The 18,137-nt window shown below is 36.0% G+C and overlaps 1 protein-coding gene across 8 annotated transcripts in view; it reads left to right on the top strand.

Annotated features, from left to right (window-relative positions):
* The window catches only part of STXBP4 (syntaxin binding protein 4), a 280,286-nt gene that overhangs the window by 14,818 nt on the left and 247,331 nt on the right, over nt 1–18,137 (top strand). For 6 of the 8 annotated variants that reach the window (XM_055388705.2, XM_055388706.2, XM_055388709.2 and 3 more), the window contains exons 2-7: nt 2,392–2,469; nt 2,921–3,045; nt 7,608–7,740; nt 16,094–16,200; nt 16,381–16,591; nt 17,556–17,631. In XM_055388705.2, coding sequence (XP_055244680.2) covers nt 2,999–3,045; nt 7,608–7,740; nt 16,094–16,200; nt 16,381–16,591; nt 17,556–17,631 — 574 coding nt within the window. In that variant the 5' untranslated portion in view covers nt 2,392–2,469; nt 2,921–2,998. The remainder of the gene's footprint in view (nt 1–2,391; nt 2,470–2,920; nt 3,046–7,607; nt 7,741–16,093; nt 16,201–16,380; nt 16,592–17,555; nt 17,632–18,137) is intronic. The other 2 variants (XM_063706252.1, XM_063706254.1) reach the window with 2 other exon arrangements.

Below are 18,137 nucleotides of genomic sequence, written 5' to 3'. Positions count from 1 at the left end.
TACTATTCTTACCTTACTTAATAGGAGGAGATGCTAAGAGGTTAGGCAATTTTTCTAATGCCATATTACTAGCCCATGGCAGTATTGCCATTTGAACTCTGCATTTCTTTTCTTTTCTTTTTTTTTTTTTTTACTTATGTCTAGTACACTTTCCACAATATTAAATAAATACATTTGGAATACATAGTGTGTGAAACATAGTGCCAATTAATGGTAGTTACTATTATTGTTATTATTTGAGAATGACCTCTCTTGAGGTTTGAGAATCTGCTCCATGCGTGTATCATTAAAGCAGTCTATAATGAACTTATGCAAACTTAGTTTTAGAATTGAACTCTCTTCCATGACTATATCAGTCTTGTGGACAGCTGCAGTGGCTCTTGACTCTGAGAGACTACTAGTCAAAGCCCAAGGATTTTAAGCTCCTCCCTCAGGTGGCCCTTCTTTCCTCATGGGTACTGAATAACTTACTTCATGATCATTGGACTTTTGCTACTGACATTGTGGCTTGGTGGCTTCATTTTTCTGGCTGCTGTTGATCTGCATGCTTCCACTGTTCCTGTTGCTTGCTACTACAGAGACTGTGAAAGTCGAAATGTGTTTTTACCACCCAGACCAGTGAATACATCGCTATGTTAGGGTCTCAAAAGTAGTTGGCTCTGTGTTTGGGGCCCATTCAGTTCATTTACGGAAGAATCTATGATTTCTTCTGCATACAGTGGTTGAAGAAAAGATAGGATGATCCTCTTGATTTTACTCTTCAGTCTCTCAGTTTTGTTCTCCCTAGAACTTTTTGTTTCTGAGTCTTCAGTTTCCCTGGGACTCTTTTTTTTTTGAGACGGAGTCTGGCTCTGTTGCCCAGGCTGGAGTGCAGTGGCACGGTCTTGGCTCACTGCAAGCTCCGCCTCCCAGGTTCACGCCATTCGCCTGCCTCAGCCTTCCGAGTAGCTGGGACTACAGGCGCTGCCACCACGCCCGGCTAATTTTTTTTGTATTTTTAGTAGAGACGAGGTTTTACCGTGTTAGCCAGGATGGTCTCGATCTCCTGACCTCGTGATCCACCCGCCTCGGCCTCCCAAAGTACTAGGATTACAGGCGTGAACCACCGCACCCGGCCAGTTTCTCTGGGATTCTTTAAGATGCATTCCTCCTGCACCTGTTTCCTAGGCCAGAATTTTGTTGTGAATCAGTTGCTGATGTGCTGATATATTGATTCTCCTCAGCTTTTCAGAGGATATCACCTTTCTTTTTTTTTTTTTTTTTTTTTTTTGAGACGGAGTCTCGCTCTGTCGCCCAGGCTGGAGTGCAGTGGTGCAATCTCGGCTCACTGCAAGCTCCGCCTCCCGGGTTCACGCCATTCTCCTGCCTCAGCCTCCCGAGTAGCTGGGACTACAGGCGCCCGCCACTGCGCCCGGCTAATTTTTTGTATTTTTAGTAGAGATGGGGTTTCACCGTGGTCTCGATCTCCTGACCTCGTGATCCGCCCACCTCGGCCTCCCAAAGTGCTGGGATTACAGGCGTGAGCCACTGCGCCCGGCCAGGATATCACCTTTCTTTACCTTAGTATGCCATACAAATATTACCATTATGTGTGTGCTCAGACTTAAAAATTGTTTAAGAAGCACTGCCCTAAATTTCAGCTTCTTCACCCCTCTTTTACCAATTACCACCCAACCATCTATTTTTTATCTTCCAAAAACGTGTTCAAAATTTTCATCCAATGGCTCTTTTCCCATTTACTCTTCAACATTCTGAGTTTGTACTGTTTGTAACTCTTTACCCTAAGACTTTCATATTAATTGGCTCTTGGGAGGGAAAGAATATATGTGCCAAGGTCAAGATGCCATTTTTAACTGAAAATCGGGTTTTTTAAAAGTTTAACTTTATTAAGCTATAACTGATTTACAACAAACAGCAGATATTTACAGTGAGACAGTTTGTTACATTTGACATGTATCCATTTGTGAAATCATCACCACAATCAAGGCACCTACTGTACCTCTGTAGAAACTGAGGCTTGGAGAAGCCCAAAATTTCAAATGAGAACCCAGGCCTATCAGATCTCAAGGTCCATCCTGTAGACTATAACCTGAGTTCTAGTTAGGGGAAGGAAAAAACAACAACAACAACAAAACACTATTTTTCATTTGTGAGGGAAAACCACACAGTCTCTGAATCTAACTCCTCATTTCTTCAGGAAGAGAGTTGTACTAAATGATCCTAGTGTCTTTTTCAACTTTAAGTTCCTTTGCTTCATTCATTGTTCTTAAGAAAAGGTGGTAAATCTCTGTTCAAATACAGTTTGTTTTAATTAAATGAAACCACTATTCTCTGTAATTTTCACAGTGGAACAATATAAGACATTAAAAGCATATTTTTTTCTCTTCATAGGAAAGCCATTTAAGAAGTTCCTGGAATAATATTAGTCAGAGTAATATAGGATCTGCAGGAAGTGTCTCAAGATAGTTGGTAAGATAATAAGAATTTAGTTTTTTTCAAATGCATTGCATAATTATTTTTCTGACTATAAGCTTCATAGCCTTGTACTCACAGGAGACATTTTCCTTAATCTTTAACTATTATGTGATTTTTAAGCTTACCAAGGGTGGAAGTTGTAATAGTTACCTAAAGCTTAGCTGTATGTTCACTTTTGCCAGAAAATGAAGATGTTATATAGATATGGATATTCATAATGATATAGACATAGACTTATCTATCTAATGAGCTGTCTTTACACTTCTCGTATGTTATTGTCAATGACTAAAATGCCGTAACACAAAATACTTACAGTACATCTAACATCTATGTACAGGCTTATATTATTTATGTTCCAAGTGTATATAATGTTTTTATGAACAGTTGGAATCAAATTTGACAGTTCTAAGACCTGACAATTTATTTTCTACTTCTTCAATCCTAGGAAAGGAAGAATTTCTAGACTCTTCATCAAGATCTTCATTTATACAGCTGTTAAATCCAAGGCTACTTTGGTGAAAGCATGAATAAAAATACATCTACTGTGGTATCACCCAGTCTACTTGAAAAGTAATTTTTAAGTTTAATATGTTTTGAAATATAGTTTGAGATATGTAAACTATTAATGAACATTTGAGTAAAAGTTTTTTTACATCTAGCTCTCTAATGTGGTCTAGGATAGCAGTAATGAGTAGTGAGTAAAGTAATACGTTGAATTACCTTTCAGTGTAAATCAGTGTATAGAACAAAATCTGCATTCTCTTTTAAGTCATCTGTGCAGGCACGGTAGGGCATGCCTGTAGTCCCAGCTGCTCGGGAGACTAGGACAGGAGGATAGCCTGAGGTTGGGAGTTTGAGGCTGTAGTATGCTATGATTGCACCTGTTAATAGCCACTGCATTCCAGCTTGGGCAACATAGCAAAACTCTGTCTCTAAAAATAATAAAAAATAGACAATTGTCAAATACATTTTTAAAAACTCTTGTGAGATTTCTTTTTTAAATTTTGATTTTTAATATCTAGAATATTTTATAATTCCATTAAAAAATTTGATAATATATAGATTAACTCTTGCTGACTAACAAACCACCCTAAAGTCCCTTAAAACAATAAGCATTTATTTTTTCTCATGATTCAGTGGGTTGGTTGAGCAGTTCTGCTCTATACCAGATAATGTAGGATGGCCTCATTTACATCTTGTGAGGCCTCAGCTAGGAAGGTTGAATGGCAGAGGTCTCTGTAGAACTGGTCTGTCATTCTTCAGGAGGCTGGCTCAAGCTTTTCACATGGTAGCAGAAGCACAGGTGTTTTCCAAATATCCAGTTTCCTCACATTTGCTGGTATCCCATGGGCCAAAGCAATTTAAATAGCCAAATGAAAATTCCATGAGTGGAGATACAGACTTTGCTTTTAGTGAAAGGAAGCAGTAAAGTCACATTACCAAGATGCATGCAGACAGGAATGGGAGGAATTGGTGGCCATTTTGCAAACGTAAAACATACCTTTAACAAGGTATATTAAAAAAAATCTTGCTGTTATTCTAGTCTTCACTGTGTGCCCTCATTCCCTCTATAAAAAGTTGTTTTTATTCTTGGTCCTTTTGTAGTGCTTCTTTTTGCTTAAGCCAATGCATATATATAAAAATAAATATACACATATATATGTACACATGATAATTATATATATTTGGATTCCACTCCCCAGAATATTCTTAAGTAAAAGGTGTCACGTATACTGTTTTGACCTTGCCTTTTTGTTTTAATGTATATCCTGTGATCCCTTCATATCAGTTTATAAAAATCGTCCTTGTTTTTTGTTATAACTTGTTTTTGTTATATTCCTTGTTTTTGTTATAACTGCATAATATTCTATTGTGTGGATGTACCATAGTTTATTCAGCCAGTATATTATGGATGGGCAAACAATACATTTGCAATTTCTGGTGAATACAAATTATGCCAAAATGAATAACCTAGCATATAAGTCATTTTCTATTTTTTGCCAGAGTATCTTTGGGATAGATTCCTAGAAATGGAATTGCTGGATCAGAGGGTCTTTTTTTGTTAGAGGTTACCAATTTCTCTCTTTAGAAGTTGTACCATTTTGCATTCCCACCAGCAGTGTGCAAAAATGCCTCTTTTCCCATATAGCTTTTTCATCAGAGTATGTTGTTGAAGTTCTAAATTTTTATTGATCTGGTAGGTGAGTAGTAGTATCTCTGCAGTTTTAACTTGTAATTCTCTTATTATGAGTAAAGTTGAGCAGAACTATTTTTAATACTTAATAGGAAAAAAGAGTATATAATCTAAAATTTTAATAAGAGTTTTAAAATAAGGTCCTAGTCGTGTATGTAAATTTTATGCTTCTATGAACATATAAATGTATGTTTAAGAAGAACTTTCAACAACATAGACATTGCTTATAATAATTCTGGGTAAGAAAAAAAAACAAGGTCTAAAATGGTTTAAGTAGTATGATAGCAATTCAGAAAATATATGGATATTAATTCAGAAAATATATGGATAGATTTATAGAGAAAACATATTAGCAGCAATAAACTGCTGTGTTAATAATACTTTGTTGGGATTAGAAAAGTAAGATCCTATACTGAAACAATAATATATGCTGGAGATTGTTTGTGCCCCCAGTGAAGGACATTCACATTTGGAGGGTTTAAGAGTTAGTGGAGAGATCTAATAAGGTAGTTTACTTCCCTTTCTTACCTTATCTTTCATTTCTAGGCTTTACTCGTTTATGTTTTTGCAATCTACTATCCTGTAAAGAAGGGGTTTATTGGCCAGGGGCGGTGCCTCATGCCTGTAATCCCAGCACTTCGGGAGGCCGAGGCGGGCGGATCACTTGAGGTCAGGAGTTCGAGACCAGCCTGGCCAACGTGGTGAAACCCTGTCTCTACCAAATATACTCAAAATTAGCTGGGTGTGGTAGCACGCACCTGTAATCCCAGCTATTCAGGAGGCTGAGGTGGGAGAGTCGCTTAACCTGGGAGGCAGAGGTTGCAGTAAGCTGAGATCACGCCACTGCACTCCAGCCAGGACAGAGCAAGACCCTGTCCCAAAAAAAGAAAAAAAGAATGAATTTAGGGTGCATTTTGGACCCTTGGACCCTGTCCTCTCTGCCTTTTTTCTAGCTGATTGACTATTGCCCTAGAAACCAGATAGGCCTTCCCAAATTAGAGCTGAATTCAGTATACCTGTGATACAGCTCTAAATGATGTTATATATGGAGAGCAAAATAGTCAAAAACGGAGTTCTATGTGCTTTTTAAAAAAATTTCTTTCTTCTTTTTAGAAATTATTTTTTTGAATGCAACAGTTTTCTTAAAGATATTCTTAGAATTTCTATGGCAGAAGCTAAGAAAGCTTTTTCTAAAAACTATAATCATGTAAGATATGAAGTAACTCTTTTTTTTTTTTTGAGACGGAGTCTTGCTGTGTTGCCCAGGCTGGAGTGCAGTGGCACGATCTTGGCTCACTGCAAGCTCTGCCTCCCGGGTTCACGCCATTCTCCTGCCTCAGCCTCCTGAGTAGCTGGTACTACAGGCGTCCACCACCGCGCCTGGCTAATTTTTTGTATTTTTAGTATAGACGGGGTTTCACTGTGGTCTCGATCTCCTGACCTCGTGATCCGCCCGCCTCGGCCTCCCAAAGTGCTGGGATTACAGGCATGAGCCACCATGCCCGGCCAGAAGTAACTCTTTTTTTAATAGTAGTTTCAGTTATTCGATGTATTTGAAGATAGCTGGAAGTCCTATATTCAACAATGGCTCTAACACAACAACAAAGTAGATTACATATCACATTTTGCCTCTGAAGTAAGACTGACTGGGCTCACACTTGGGCCATCAAGTTAACCTATCTGAATTTTGGGTCTTTTAAAAAAATAAGGGTAAGAATCTTAAGGATTTTATAAATATTAAATTAAATGTCATTATTTAGGTATTGTTTAGCACAGTACCCAGTATTAGTAAACAGGCAGCCCTAAATCTTATTTCAAACTTAATTCAAGTTTTGTTTGACCAGTAAAAGTCTCTGGTCTGACCCAGGTATTCAGAAATGCAACTTGGATATCCCTTTTGCAGGATGTTTTGTACAGTCCCTTCTTTTCAAATGGCATTGCTTTTATGTCTGACAGAAATTACAGTTGAAACAAGTACTTTTTACCAAGAAAATATTCTTTCTAAATTAAAAAGGTAAAATTTGAGATTCAAATGTAAGTCATATTTACTTTGCTTTAAATGGCCACAGACATGTCTTTTAAAGCTACTTAAAATATTTAGTTTTGGAATTCTTCAAGTAGTCTAATAACCAGGTAAAAACAAATCTTTTCCGTCGCCTTTAATAAATTTTTGTCCTACTCCAAAGAAATAAGCATTATCATTGTAAATTCTTTTGTGTTTTGGATGTTTTGTAGGGAAAATTAAAAGTATAGGCAAGCAAACTCGTTTAATTGTTGTTATGTCACCATGCTTTTTAAAAATATCACTGCTAGTAAGTACTAAGTATTTTGGATTGTCTAGATCAGGGGTCCCTAATCCCTGGGCCACAGACTGGTAGTGGTCCGTAGTCTGTTAGGAATCAGGCGACACAGCAGGAGGTGAGTCTAGGGCAAGTGAGCATTACTGCCTGAGCTCTGCCTCCTGTCAGATCAATGGCGGCATTCAATGCTCATAGGAGCACGAACCCTATTGTGAACTGTGCATGTGAGGGATCTAGCTTGCGTGCTCCTTTTGAGAATCTAGTGGCTGATGACCTGTCACTGTCTCCCCTCACCCCCAGATAGGACTGTCTAGTTGCAGGAAAACAAGCTCAGGGCTCCCCCTGATTCTACATTATTGTGAATTGTATAATTATTTTATTATATATTACAATGTAATAATAAAATGCACAATAAATGTAGTGCATTTGAATCATCCCGAAACCATCACCCCTCTGCAACCCCATTCCCTCTCCCCCGACCTTGGAAAAATTGTCTTCCATGAAACAAGTCCCTGGTACCAAAAAAGGTGAGGGGTTGCTGGTCTAGATCTCAGATTTTGATTTAATAAGTAGTTTAAAGAAAAAAATAGGTACAGATCTCTAGACTAACCTGTGTGTGCTAATTTACTTTATCTTAGGGATCCTGCCTTTCAGATGATTACAATTGCCAAGGAAACAGGCCTTGGCCTGAAGGTACTAGGAGGAATTAACCGGAATGAAGGCCCTTTGGTATATATTCAGGAAATTATTCCTGGAGGAGACTGTTATAAGGTAAAAATATGTCCCATGCCCACCAAAAATACAAACAAAAAGACCCACCAGTGGTAAAGTTTATTTTTTCTTCTTTATTAGTGAATTTATATCCACTGTGACCATACCTCAGTGAAAAATACAAAGGAATTAGAAGATAAGACTATTGCCCTCAAGGAGCTTTAAACTAAGAAATAAATAGGTTCTTCTTCTATGAAAATAATAGATATTTCTGACTGTAAGATAAGGTTATTATTTTTAAATTACATGCTGTTCAACTTTTATCCTGTATCTGATTGAGAGAAATTATATTTGATGACTTGTTATCTTTCTACTACTTTGAGTTTTTATTAAGTTGGATCAGTAGAACTTTAATTACATTCATTTAGCCTCTACTAAATGCAAAACAAAACAGAAACAGCAAACAAAATCTAATTTCTGAATTCGCAGTGCTTGTTGAGCTAATGAGTTTTATCACTCATTAAAACCAGAAAATGTCTTTTTTTAGGAATTAGAAAGTCTTACTCTCCTCTTCAGTGTAAGAAATATATAATGAGCTCCCTTTCACTTTGGTCGGTAGGAAGCTCAGACCCAAATTTGAAGGACAACCCCAGCAGTTTAACAAACTGGTTACTATATTTAAGTTCTCATTCTTCTTGGATTTCATTTGCTATTTCTGTTTTACTAAAGTGATTATGTGTCATTTTTTGAAAATTGCCTCCATTTGATTTTGGAGAGATATCAGATATAAAGAATTTAATAAAATTATATTAATAATTAAGAATTAATAAAATTAATAAAATATTCTCCATTTGATTGACTCCATTTGATTTTGGAGAGATATCAAATATAAAGAATTTAATAAAATTATATTAATAATTAAGAATTAATAAAATATTCTATTAATATCAAACTATGTAGCGTGAGAAAGGATCTTCTTATTTTATTCTTGTTGTTTGGTTAAATAAACAGTCCTACTACTTTTACCCACTGCCCATATCCCTCCCCCACCACTGCAAACACTTGTTTACTAAGCAGTTTATCTTTTCAGCTGGATTTTTTTGTCTTGTTAGGGAAAAATTCCATTTTACCAATAACTTCCAAAATAGTTGTAGTACTTTCAATTGTTTTATGCTTGTTCAGATAATAAGGCATCTTTTAAATATACTTTCCAAGTTCTAAGTGTTATAGAGGCCAGGCATGGTGGCTAATGCCTGTAATCCTAGCTTTGGGGAGGCAGAGGCAGGAAGATTGCTTGAGCTCAGGAGTTTGAGACCAGCCTGGGCAATGTAGAGAGACTTGAATTCTATTAAAAATTTTTAAAAAATCAGCCCGGCATGGTAGTGCATGCCAGTAGTCCCAGGTACTTGGAGGCTGAGGTGGGAGTATTGCTTGAGCCCCGAAGATCAAGAGCAGTGAGGCGTGATCGTGCCACTGCACTCCAGCCTGGATGACAGAACAAGACCCTGTCTCAAAAAAAAAAAAAAAGTATTATTTAATAAGTTTAATGGCATAAATTTTTGGCTATTAAATTTAAATTATTAAATAAATATTTAAAAGCTAAATTTAAACAAATTCAAACAAACAAATAAATGAATTTTTTCTTCCAAGAATTGAGGTGTTACTTTAGTGTTAAAGCTGAGAGGTGTGTGTGAGTGTGTGTCTGTGTGTGTGTGTTCAATATAGTAAGGCATTTCTTAAACTACACTTGATATAATGCAATAGTAGATCAAGGTACCCAACAAGTGATAAGAATTTGCTTTCTTTTTTTTTTTTTTTTTTTTTGAGACAGAGTCTCACTCTGTTGCCCACGCTGGAGTGCAGTGGCACAATCTCGGCTCACTGCAACCTCCACCTCCCAGGTTCAAGCAATTTTCCCACCTCTCAGCTTCCCTAGTAGCTGGGATTACAGGTGCGTGCCAACACACCTAACTAATTTTTGTATTTTTAGTAGAGACAGAGTTTCACCATGTTGGCCAGGCTAGTCTCGAACTCCCAACCTCAGGCGATCCATCCGCCTCAGCCTCCCAAAGTGCTGGGATTACAGGCATGAGCCACCACGCCTGACCTAAGAATTTGCTTTTAAGACAAGCATCAATTTGTGCTTGTTTGTTACGATGAAAACTATTTGGAGTTAGAGTAATAAGTTGATAGCGGTGGTGCTGAATGACTATCTTCTGTCAGTGATAGCAGATTAAGAAATTATTCTTATGATATCTACTTTTTCTTGTTAGAATTTCACTGAAGTATTAAAAGGCAAAATTTTCTCATTGACTATATTCTCTACTTAGCACTAGAGGGCAGCACAGAGCTATTAATGTTCTTCCTACCTGGTCATATCTGACCAAAGAAAACAGACAAGATAGAAAAAGGTGTAGGAGAAGAAGACCAAGGGTGATGGCTCATGCCTCTAATTCCAGCACTTTTGGAGGCCCAGGCAGGAGGATCCCTTGGGCCCAGGAGTTCCAGGTTGCAGAGAGCTATGATTGCATCACTACACTCCAGCCTGGGAAACAGAGCATCTCTAAAAAATAAAAAAATTTATAGAGGAAGTAATTTTAGTGCTTACATTATTTTTAAATATTTTCTCAAGATGGAGAGCTCTATGCATATGCATATTTATTCTTCAAATACAAAATTGATATAACTTTATTTTACAACAATGTATTAATACATTTACTATATTCTAAATACTGTTTTAACATGTTAATAAATTTCTAGTCTGCACAAAATTTCTACATAGTAGAATCTGTGGAATAGGAAACACAAACTCATAAGGTTATCTTAATGAAGTTGCTGAAATGAGTAACTGTTAATATTTTTTAAATGCATATGAATGCTTTAACTTTCTGTAATTTTGTTTTAACATTATAATGTTTCATAATTAACAATATAGGCTATCTCAAGCTTATAGCTAGATTATATTTCATTTATATTTTCAAATCTTCCAAACTGTAAGGGAGTTATTGGAACGCAGAAGAAATTTTCTTTAATTATTCATGGTTTGCCACCACCCACCCCAAATGTTTTCCTCCTGGAAAGTATGAGAATAAAATACTGGTTTAGTAGAAGCAAAATAGTATGTTTCTTTGAAAAACATATCCAGAGTTCAAATATGGGATATTATGAATACATCTTTTCAGTTCAAGCAGAACCAAGATTCCCTCAGCTCTAAGAGCTAGAGGCACCCTATAAACTGAGAACTACTGTATTAATTGCTAAAGTTAAGGAAATAAGAGAGCTCCAAGGCCCTTTCACTCTGTCAGCTAGTACCATATCTATCTGGGGTCAATCCTAGATCCTTTTTCTGGCCGAGACACTCCTTTAAGCTTCATACCCATATTCAGTTCCCTGATCAACATTTTTACTTGGACCTCTTAAAGGTGTCTCAAACTCAGCATTTCTGAAGCAGAACTCATGACATTTACATCACAGCATATTCTGCTCAACTCTTCCCAAACAGAGTCTCTTCCAGTTTACCTAGTCTTGCTGAATGACAGCTTCCAGCTACACAAAGTCAGAAAATTTAACAGCTTCCTATTTCAACTCCCATAACACTGTTCAATTCATTAACACATACCATTGACTTTTTTACTCTCTAAATATCTCTTGAACCCATCAGTCTTCTTGATCTTTATTCTCATCACTGGAGCTTAAACTGTCATCAGTTTTGCATCAACCCTTTCAGTAGCATCGTTTGTTCTTATGCACCATACCTATTTCCCTCCCAACCTATATATCTTACTAATATTTGGTTGCCTACAAGGTTCCATATAGTGTGGCTTCTGCCCTGTCCTTCTCTGGCTCTCTATCACTATGCTTCCAGAGTAGCATTTTCTCAGTTCCTGGAAGGGGCCAATTTTTCTTTTTTTTTTTTTTTCCATCTCATATGCTGTTCCCTTAGGAAACAGCACTCCATTTCCTTTCCCACATTATTTCCAGTTATCAATTCAAAGACTGCTGCCTAAGGGTTGTGTTGCCTGCTTTCCCCCAGTCTAGGCTAGGTTTTATTTTTTTCTACATATGCTCCTAAATCCCATTCCTTTCCTTTGTGTCACCTACCTCAGTTTGCAATGATATATTTATATTTATGATTGTTTAATCAACTCTGCCTGAACCACAAGACAGTATGTTTCTTAAGGGCAAGGATGCTATCTGGTTTTATTCACAGTAGTATTGTTAGTCCCCACTGTGGTGCCTGACATGTACATACTTGCTCAATTTAAATTTATGAATGAACAGTCCCGTAGTCATTTTCTCACATTTCTGAGGATTACTGATCTGCTTATTTACCCTTCCACTGGCACCATTTGGGCTCCACACCAAGGTACTTCCTCCTTGGGCCTTTGTGTCAGATTTCCGACAACACTTTAAAGTTCTCAAATGTTCATTTTTATTTCTTTCTTTTGTTGCTGGTAACATAGGGAAAGCAGACAGAAATCAAAATCCTCTCTTCAAATCTGATAGTATATTTCATATTTTCTTCAGTTGGTTCTAAGATATACATTAAAACGTACACATATAAGCTATGCATGCACACACACATATATATAACATGCATATATCGGTATGTAATATACTTATGAGTGTGTGTTTGTACGTATTTTTTCCTCTTCTATCTCTGAAATTATAGGTCTCACAATCAATGTCATCATGTAATTTGTGGCATTGAAGTAGGACATGTTTAACTTTCAGAGGAAATCTGTTTTCATGCGGAGCATAGCACTGGAACCAGGGCTAAGGCTTTTAGATAAATAGCAGGATCAGGCCTCTGGATGGCAAAGTATGAAGAAACCAGTCCCACTGGTGGGAGCTGAAGAAGTAGCAGCCAAGATGGTTTGCTTTGCAGTGTCACTCTCTTTATTCCTTTGCCATTATTATTTTTGTCATAGCTACCTTAATTTCCTCAGACTGTTTCTTGGCCCCCTTTAACCTATTGTAGACTTACTATGTACCTAGCACTGTACCAGGGAAATAACCATGAAAAGGACAGAGTTCTAGTTATGCCTAATGAAAGAATTGGTGATTCTGGCCGACTAAAAGAATCATTGCCCCTAGACTGGGAGTTGCTGATTTAGTATATTGTAATGTGAGGTCAGGGAAAAGCGGATATGTAAACATAGGGACCATACAGAGTAAGTGCAATCCTTTAGGTAAGTAAAAGTGCTTTTTGAGCAAAAAGACACAACAATTAAGTAAATCCTGGGGAACTAGAGAAAAATTCCAGCAGAGATAGTGTTTGAATTGGGCTGTGAAGTTTAAGTCAGAGTTTATCGCAGAGAAGTGGCAGGGTGGATGGTGGCATTCTAGATGGGAATTCATATGTGTAAAAACATTGAGGTTCAAAAGACCATGGCTGGTTTGAGGCACATTCTCTGAGAGTAGAATGAAGAATATGCTGGTGTGGAAGGTGGATGATGAAGCTAGAAAAAGTAAGTTGCAGTAAATTTGTTGTGCTGGGTTTGGGATGTTGAGGAGTTTCAACTTTTCCTACCAGTTGGCAGCCATCAAAGGTTCTCAATCTAATGAGTAATATAATTAAATTTGCTATCAGTATGAAAATTGTCCACAACAGATATGGAAGTCTCATTCACCTCATCTTATTTAACACGTATAATGTGCTATAATTTACATATGTTACTTAATTCTTATAGCAACCTTGTGTTACATATATTTATCCCCATTCTACAGCTAAGAAAATAGAGTTACATAAAAGCTGAACAACTTGCCTCAGTTCACAGTAATAACTGGAGTTAAAAGAAGGTTACCATCAGTCTACATCTTGTAAAAGTATAGGAAAGGAATCTTAAGGCTTACAGAAGGACTATTCCTTAGTATTAGGTATAATGAGTTAGTTAAGTCAGAATTAGGCTGTATAGATGGTTTCTCATAATATTGAAATGTATTATTTAGAAAACTATATACCAAAGTCAATATAGAAATGAATAGTACTGGCCGTTTTTAACAGAAGTGTTTATGTGGTCAGGAATATATTATTATTTCAACATCTACATGAATGTCAATGTGAAAGAATTCAGATCTGAAGTTCAGCATATGAAAGTGCTTGGCACATTGCCTCCCATGTCAGATAGTTGCTCTGTAACTGCTGAATTGGAATCTAGACTGTGTGGAAGAGGTCTCAACATATCTCTGAAGTTAGTATCTTCACATATACATTAATCCAGCTGGGGCAGAATGCACTCGAATGCCAGACTGACAAAAATAGCTTTGTTTTCATTTGCAGGTTCTGACTTTTAAACAGGTTCGGAAATTCACATGATCAGCTAAGATCTTATTCTAGGAGGCAAAGAAAAAAACTAACTGCTATGAATACTTTTTAGAAAGAAAAAATATGTAAACACCAGAAGTCATAGTCAGAAGGCATTCTTCTTCTTCTCTTTTCTGACTCTCTTCCTGCCAGAAAATGCAGCTTCTATACATCAGTGTACTTTAATACAAGATGGGCTAAATTGCCTTCATGTGAACTTTTTCTCTGTACTAACACTGCATGTTATGTTGTCTGACTTTGCTAACTATATTTAATCACATATTTACATAAAATCAAAATTTGTTTTCAAATTATATATATAATATAAATATATATATTATATAATATAAAAATATATATTTTTTATATATATATATATTTTTTTGAGACAGATTTTTGCTTCATTGCCCAGGCTGGAGAGCAGTGGCGCGGTCATGACCTTGACCTCCTGGGCTCAAGTGATCCTCCCACTTTAGCCTCCTGAGTAACTGAGACTACAGACATGTGCCAGCTATTTTTTTTTTTTTTTGAAAGATAGGGTCTAACTATGTTGCCCAGGCTGGTCTTGAACTCCTGGGCTCAAGCAATCTTTCTGCCTCAGCCTCTCAAAGTGTTGGGTGTGCAGATGTGAGCCACCATGCCTGGCTTATATATTTTTAAAAACTAAGTTGACTCTTCTGGCTTAAGTATTTTAAATAATGTTTACATTTCAGTAGGATAGGGTCATTATGCATCTAGATTATGTAATCTTTTACACACTATTTGAGATATGTTTCTATAAAATCCTTTCATGAATGTTTTATGTCAATTTTGTTGTTTTCCTATGTATTCTTTAGTCAGTGAAAGAGATAGTACTTCATGTCTTTTTAAAAAATAGTAATACCTATTGTTATTTAGGAGTAAAATAACTGTGAATCACCATTATTACAAATAATACAGCTTAGATCAAAGATCAGTATCCAAGGGATATATTTTAGTAGATAAGACTTTAAAGAAAGATGTTTTCTTGAATTTGTGGAAGTTACTTAAGTAGCATCAAGGTGAAAATCTCCCTTTTTAACCATATAAGCTTTTTCTGTAGTTATAAAAATAATGGTTTCTACCACTGTACTAATTAATGATAAATAGGGAAATACCTTAGGAACTGTAAAAGAAGAAAGCTTATTTTTATTTTCTAGTTTGAATGAAAAGAAAAGACAAAAACTGGGAAACTTATCTAACATATCTAACAACCACATTAACTCTTGTTCCTGATATGCTCTGTCTTACTCAGTTAGGCTAGCTATGAGCAAGCCAGGCCTTAGCAAAGGCAACACCAGGCAGCCAGTTAGAATTGTCATTATTAGCAGGACATGGCTAACAATATATGCACAGCCAACTAGGCCTTAATCATAGGGGGATAGCAGGTCTAGTAAAAAAGATTATGCTGAAATATGGGTAGGATCAATATAATTAAAATCCTTGGCCAGGCGCAGTGGCTCACACCTGTAATCCCAGCACTTTGGGAGGCCAAGGTGGGAAGATTGCTTGAGCCCAGTAGTTTGAGACCAGCCTGGGCAATGTAATGAGACCTCATCTCTACAAAAAATTTTGAAAATTTAATTTTTTTTTTTTTAAAAAGACCCTTGACTAAAGTTTTAAAAATCTCAATGTGGGATAAATCCATACACACATTGAACAGTTTGGTGGGAGGACATATGTAGGAATGCAGAGAAAATAAAATAAATGAGTTTTGTATTCTGAAATATCCCACAGTTATTTGGCCCACTTTATCACAGAGTCAGAGCTTTATCAGCCCCATAGTGCTCAGTTTTTAAAACAGGTCCCTTTTCCTGGTATACTGGCCTATGTCCTATCTACCATATTAAGAATTCTTTACCACGTAAATTTATTCATGCAATACATGAACCATTCCATTTTACTCATAATGTATGTTACCAAACCAGACTTTAATCAAGAGATTTTGCTACTGAGGTTGTCTAAGATTTTACTTTTTACTCTTTTTGAAGGCATTCTTCACGAAAACTTTTCATTGCTTTAATTACATCAATTAATTTTTTTTAAATGCCTCATTAGTTCCTTTATAAATGTTACTGTTTTTGTTAGGATGGTCGTTTGAAGCCAGGAGATCAACTTGTCTCAGTCAACAAGGAATCTATGATTGGTGTATCATTTGAAGAAGCAAAAAGCATAATTACCAGAGCCAAGTTGAGGTAACTATACTATCCATGAGATAGAATGAGTCATTTAGAATGTCTCCTTGAAAGTAGTAATTTAAGATGTATTAAGTACTTTATAATAAGTATTTTTTAATAACATCTGAAACATTATCTTGGATTTCAGTTGTACTATATTCATAGCATATCCATAAAGTGATTTATTTTTAATACTAGGTTAGAATCTGCTTGGGAGATAGCATTCATAAGACAAAAATCTGACGACATTCAGCCAGAAAATCTGTCATGTACATCACTTATAGAAGCTTCAGGAGAATATGGACCTCAAGCCTCAACGTTAAGTCTTTTTTCTTCTCCTCCTGAAATACTAATCCCAAAGACCTCATCCACTCCCAAAACAAATAATGCCATTTTATCTTCTTGTGAGGTAAGTCAGGTAATCTTAAATTTCTCTATATATGCACTCCATAAATTCCCTATACATTTTTACATTGGTTATGTACATATAGAATTATTTCAGTAAAATTGTTAACAAATTAATATTTCTTTGAAAGATTTTTTTTCTATTTAAAATTTTTATGCTGTGTTTTCAATAAACATATTTTAAGTCAGCATGTCCTGTGTCCAGGAGCATGATTGGTTAGAAAATACCAGCATGACAAAATGGTTCCACAAAGATATGCCTAGATATCACTCAAAACTATGTTAAGAATGTCATATTTGGTTTCAGTTGGTTTAGTTATTTGCCATTTCTGTTCTCTGCTTGACTGAAGTCAGACCATCTTCCTTTTTGTTCCTTAGCTTCTTTCCCACACAGTGAGGCTAATCCCAGGCACCCAATCTAGGAGGGTATTGCTTCTTCATGTGTGCATGCTATAGTTCACCCAAGTAGAATCACACAAAATGGGGAATTTCTATATCAGAATTAACATACTCAATTACTAACTGCTATATTATCCGAACAAATTACAGTTACAGAATAAAGTGTGTATTATTTATATCTGTGTTAGCTGTAAAACAGGAAACAAGCTTTTAGTCAGTAGAATAAAATTCGTCAAAGGTAACTTCAGTCTCTGGTACATGCTGAACAGAGACAGAGTATAAGATTTTCTGTCAGCCCCTTATACTTTGTCACTTGGAGCTATAATACTTTTAAAAGACAAGATGAGCGGCCTTATATTTTGTTATCCTTGGATGTGGTAGAGCTGAAAGCAATTGTTACCTTTAATTCTGAATTGCTTTGTTTGAAGATGCATATACCAAAATTTTAGAGGGTTCATATTTGAGGGATAATTACTTTAATCTCTTTAACCATTCTTTTTATGTTAACATGGGCTTCAAGTGACCTACTTTAGTAAATGACATTGCATGTTCCTCATTTTCTTTCACAGATAAAAACTGGATACAACAAAACAGTACAGATTCCAATTACTTCAGAAAACAGTACTGTGGGTTTGTCTAATACAGGTAAATACACATTTAATTTCTATTTCCTGTTTTTTATTTCAATTCTCTCTCAATGAGGAGTGTGTAATGTGACTTAAGACTTTGAAGAAGGGTGAATTATGTCTTTGTTCCTTCAGTGAACGAAAAAGTAAAAATAATGTCTTTCCGTTGGGCCCTGTTAAAGTATGACTTTTATTAGAAATTTCCCTGAACAAAGAGTTGAAATTTCAAAAGATGCATTATCATAACAGTGTTTATGAAGCTATAATAATTAATGAATTGTTTAAATCAAATAATGGAAAGTCTTCTATAAAGATCAAGATTAGGTTGCCATGTCCTTTTAGTGCAATACCGATGAGGCATATTAAATACACCTTTCGGAAAACACATTATAGAAGGGAGCATACCTTAAGAAAAGAAATGTATCTTGTTTTTTTGGAAGAAATCATATGGATATCAATTATAAAGAGTGTCAGTATTGTTAATTCATTATTATTGATTCTTAATTACCATAAAATGATTTACTG

This window comes from Gorilla gorilla, chromosome 4 (assembly GCF_029281585.2).
Source record: "Gorilla gorilla gorilla isolate KB3781 chromosome 4, NHGRI_mGorGor1-v2.1_pri, whole genome shotgun sequence".
Lineage (NCBI taxonomy): Eukaryota > Metazoa > Chordata > Mammalia > Primates > Hominidae > Gorilla > Gorilla gorilla.
The sequence above is the reverse complement of the archived record's forward strand: the minus strand, read 5'-3'. Positions and strand labels throughout refer to the sequence as shown.